Genomic DNA, 4395 nt, shown 5'->3' with positions numbered 1-4395 from the left:
GGAGAGGGAGGAGGAGCAGGTCGGGGGAGGAGGGGACAAAGGTCGACGGCGAGGAGGAGGAGACGCACTCTCACGTGGACGGAAAGTAGGTTTGATGGACACGGAGGAGGAGGACACGCCCACTTCAGACAGGACCAGGAAGAACTCCACCTCCCTCCCTCCTCCCTCACCCCTGTCCTCCAATCAGATGCCTCCATCCTCGCAACACGACGGCTTCACAGGGAAGCAGCGCAGCAACGGGCAGGAGGCGCGCAATGGGCGGACTCGGGGAGGGGCGGGGGGAGGGGAGAAGGAGAACGCCAGCGGAGCTCTGACCAATCACAGGCACAGTGGAGGGGGCGGGGCCAAAGGTGGCGGGAGCCGCATGAACAAGATCCGTAACAACAACAAGAACCAGACGTCAAGGAACAGTGTGTCCTCCTCCCCCTCCCTCCCCACCTCCAACGGGGGAGGGGGTGTGGGCAGCGGCCTCATGATGTCAGCCATGGCGGCGTCCCCCTGCTCTCAGCCCTCCCGCCTCGCCCCGCGCTCTCACATGATGAAGCGCAGCCCGCCCGCCGTGCCCTCGCCCCCCAGGCCCATTCAGATGGAGAGACACCTGGTGCGGCCCCCTCCCACCTGCCCCGAGCCCAGCTGCCTGCCCCTGGACTGTGGCTCCGCCCACATCATGACTCGTGACGTGTGGCTGCGAGTCTTCACCTACCTGAGCCAACGGGAGCTGTGCGTCTGCATGAGGGTGTGTCGCACCTGGAGCCGCTGGTCAGTCACGTGCACGCTCACACACAGCACGTTCTGATGGGGGGGGCGGAGCTTCAGGACAGGAAGTAGGAAAAGTTCAGTCAGAACTTGTTTAATAAAGTTAATTAAAAATCAAACGAGGTGAGGAAGAGGGGGATAGAGATGAAGATGGGGAGAAGGGCAGGTGAAGACRAAGAAAAGAGAGAAACAGGAAGTAAGAAAACAGGATGGGAGGGGTTAAAGGTCAGGGAMTCTTCAGCTGAAATGATTGACAGATGGTAACAACCAGAACAGGTGATGCGTCTCACTTCCTGTTTGTCCTCGTCCAGGTGTTGTGATAAACGTCTGTGGACTCAGATCGACCTGAGCCGGCAGCGCTCCATCACCCCCCCCATGCTGAGCGGCATCATCCGCCGGCAGCCCGTCTCCCTGAACCTGGGCTGCACCAACATCTCCAAGAAACAGCTGATGTGGCTCATCAACCGGCTCCCAGGTGAGACCACCGCTTCCTGTTTACCTGCCCGGAGAGTCACACCTGAGCATCTCACCTGAGTGTCTCACCTGTCTGTCTCATCTGAGTGTCTCACCTGTCTGTCTCACCTGTCTGTCTCATCTGAGTGTCTCACCTGTCTGTCTCACCTGAACGCCTCACCTGTCTGTCTCACCTGAGCGTCTCACCTGTCTCTCACCTGAGCGTCTCACCTGTCTCTCACCTGAATGCCTCACCTGAGCATCTCACCTGAGTGTCTCACCTGTCTGTCTCATCTGAGTGTCTCACCTGTCTGTCTCACCTGAACGCCTCACCTGAGCGTCTCACCTGTGTGCCTCACCTGAGTGTCTCACCTGTCTGTCTCACCTGTCTGTCTCATCTGAGTGTCTCACCTGTCTGTCTCACCTGAACGCCTCACCTGAGCGTCTCACCTGTGTGCCTCACCTGAGTGTCTCACCTGTCTCTCACCTGAATGCCTCACCTGAGCATCTCACCTGAGCATCTCACCTGAGAGTCTCACCTGTCTGTCTCACCTGTCCGCCCCCCCTCAGGTCTCCAGGAGCTGAACGTGTCTGGCTGTGCGTGGCCGGCGGTCTCGGCTCTGTGTCAGGCGGTCTGTCCCTGCCTGAAGGTGTTGGACCTGAGCAGGGTGGAGGACCTGAAGGACTCTCACCTGAGGGAGCTGCTGGCCCCCCCACCTGACACCCGGACAGGTAGACCCCCTCCTTTAGCCTCAGATCGGTCTTTATGGTTTGGATGGATTTCTGGAGGTTCTTCTCTCTGATTGGTCCGTCAGCTCACGGTGAGAGCAGAGTGGGGCGGTTCCAGAATGTGACGGAGCTGCGATTGGCCGGTTTGGACCTGACAGACGCGTCGTCCCGCCTCCTGGTGCGTTACGTGCCTCACCTGAGCCGCCTGGACCTGAGCCACTGTGTGAACATCAGTGACCAGACGGTGCACACGCTCACCTCCCCCGCCTCCCCCCTGAAGGAGAGCCTCACCTACGTGAACCTGGCAGGTAAGGGTGGTCCTGCTGCTCCTCCTCCTCCTGCTCCTCCTCCTCCTCCTCTTCATCACTGTGTTTGTGCTGCAGGTTGTGTGAAGGTGACGGAGCAGAGCGTCCTGCTGCTCAGACTCTGCCCCGCCCTGCAGACCGCCGACCTCCGCTGCTGCTCCCTCCTGTCTGCGGAGACGGGGCAGCTGCTCTCCTTCCCCTCCTCCTCCTCCTCTTCATCCTCCACCACCACCATCTCCTCCTCCTCGTCTACGACCTCCTCTTCCTCAGCCGCCATCACCACCACCACCACCGTCGCTGCTCCGTCCTCCTGTCCCCCCGACGACAGAACGCTGCTGAAAAACAGCTAAAGCCCCACAATTTACGTGACACTTGAGTCCAGATGGCCTACAAGCCCCGCCTCCGTCCTCGTTACACTACAGACAGGTGAGGAAGAGGAGGAGGAGCACTTCCTGTTGCAGAGGAGGATGAGGAGACGTTTAACGGGAGAAGTTGTTGGTAATAGTTAAACATAGAAACCCTGAGCATGTACATATTTGTTCTCTGTACAATTTTGGGTGTGTGTATATATCTGTAGTTTACTGTAAATGACCTTTGACCTTCCTCCACCTGATACACTCCTCCCCTTTGCTCCTCCCCTTCGACCAATCACGATGCCACGCATCCGTCTGCTCGCTGCAGGAAGATGCTTCGATTCAGCTGCTGCCATCTAAACGCTAACACACACACACACACACACACACACACACACACACGCTTCGTGTTGACTCATCAAACACTGAGCTGCGGTCAGTTTGGTCATGTGACCTCCGACTGCTGTGGTGATGTCATCACAAACATCTGTTCTGTCTTTAAATCTGATTTAACTTCTAATCAACCTCGTTTTATTGATTGTTTACAATTTGTTTTGTCAAATGACAAAAGTGTCAAGCTCCTCCCACATGTTAGAGACGTCTTAAGCTCCTCCCACATGTTAGAGACGTCTTAAGCTCCTCCCACATGTTAGAGACGTCTTAAGCTCCTCCCACATCTTAGAGAGACATCTTCAGATTAGTTCTGGTTCTTTTTTCATATCAGAGTAGAAGCTGGAAGCAGCCAGAACGAGCTGGTCTTCCAGGGTTCTGGTCCAGTTCTTGGTGGTTCTGACCCAGCTGGTGGGTTCTGGTCCGGTTCTTGGTGGTTCTGACCCAGCTGGTGGGTTCTGGTCCGGTTCTTGGTGGTTCTGACCCAGCTGGTGGGTTCTGGTCCAGTTCTTGGTGGTTCTGACCCAGCTGAGGACTTTAGTCCAACAGATCAGCTGGTTTCAATCAAAGTTAAAGTTGTGACGTGGAGCTGCTTCCTGTAGCTCCTGATCAGTCAGTGAACAGGTGTGTGTGTGTGTGTGTGTGTGTGTGTGTGTGTGTGTGTGTGTGTGTGTGTGTGTGTGTTTTTCTCAGGAGTTTTTTGTTTTAATTTATTTGAGGTCTCAGAAGCACTCTGTCCAGTCTGAGCGGAGACGTTCCTGCTGCGTCCTCTGTGTCCCCGACGCCACTTCCTGTCTCCGCCGTCAGACAGGAAGTGGCGTCCAYGGATCCAGACTGAGAGAGAACTCTCCCACAGTCCAAAGAAAACCCTGATGGACCTTCGGATCTGTAGAACTGATCCAGAACCACCTGAACAGAAGGTCTGGGTCTTTGGACATCTGACCCGCGGGCCTGTGGGCCCAGGTTCTGAGCTCAGAGTCAGTGTGTGGGGGGTGACTCTCAGCTACTACCACTCCAGGTGTTCTCAGTGTTGTTAGATGTGGCGGCCATCTTGAATCTAATTAAGAGTTTAATTAGTTTTAATTAAAGACGCAGCTCGTTCTGTCTGTAACATGAGGTTCTGGTTCTGTAACGTGAGGTTCTGGTTCTGGTTCTGTAACATGAGGTTCTGGTTCTGTAACGTGAGGTTCTGGTTCTGGTTCTGTAACATGAGGTTCTGGTTCTGTAACGTGAGGTTCTGGTTCTGGATCTGTAACGTGAGGTTCTGGTTCTGGATCTGTAACGTGAGGTTCTGGTTCTGGATCTGTAACGTGAGGTTCTGGTTCTGTAACGTGAGGTTCTGGTTCTGGATCTGTAACGTGAGGTTCTGGTTCTGGATCTGTAACGTGAGGTTCTGGTTCTGGTTCTGT

At 55.4% G+C, this 4395-nt stretch overlaps 1 protein-coding gene across 1 annotated transcript in view; it reads left to right on the top strand.

Moving 5' to 3' along the window:
- Nucleotides 1-3757, top strand: part of fbxl19 (F-box and leucine rich repeat protein 19) — a 14652-nt gene extending 10895 nt beyond the window's left edge. The window contains exons 8-12 of the mRNA XM_014023117.1: nucleotides 5-759; nucleotides 1068-1231; nucleotides 1780-1941; nucleotides 2025-2246; nucleotides 2322-3757. Coding sequence (XP_013878571.1) covers nucleotides 5-759; nucleotides 1068-1231; nucleotides 1780-1941; nucleotides 2025-2246; nucleotides 2322-2593 — 1575 coding nt within the window. The 3' untranslated portion in view covers nucleotides 2594-3757. The remainder of the gene's footprint in view (nucleotides 1-4; nucleotides 760-1067; nucleotides 1232-1779; nucleotides 1942-2024; nucleotides 2247-2321) is intronic.
- Nucleotides 3758-4395: the final 638 nt, after the last annotated feature.

Source organism: Austrofundulus limnaeus, unplaced genomic scaffold (genome assembly GCF_001266775.1).
Source record: "Austrofundulus limnaeus strain Quisiro unplaced genomic scaffold, Austrofundulus_limnaeus-1.0 Scaffold358, whole genome shotgun sequence".
NCBI lineage: Eukaryota > Metazoa > Chordata > Actinopteri > Cyprinodontiformes > Rivulidae > Austrofundulus > Austrofundulus limnaeus.
Note: the sequence above shows the minus strand (reverse complement) of the source record. Positions and strands in the feature narration are given on the sequence as shown.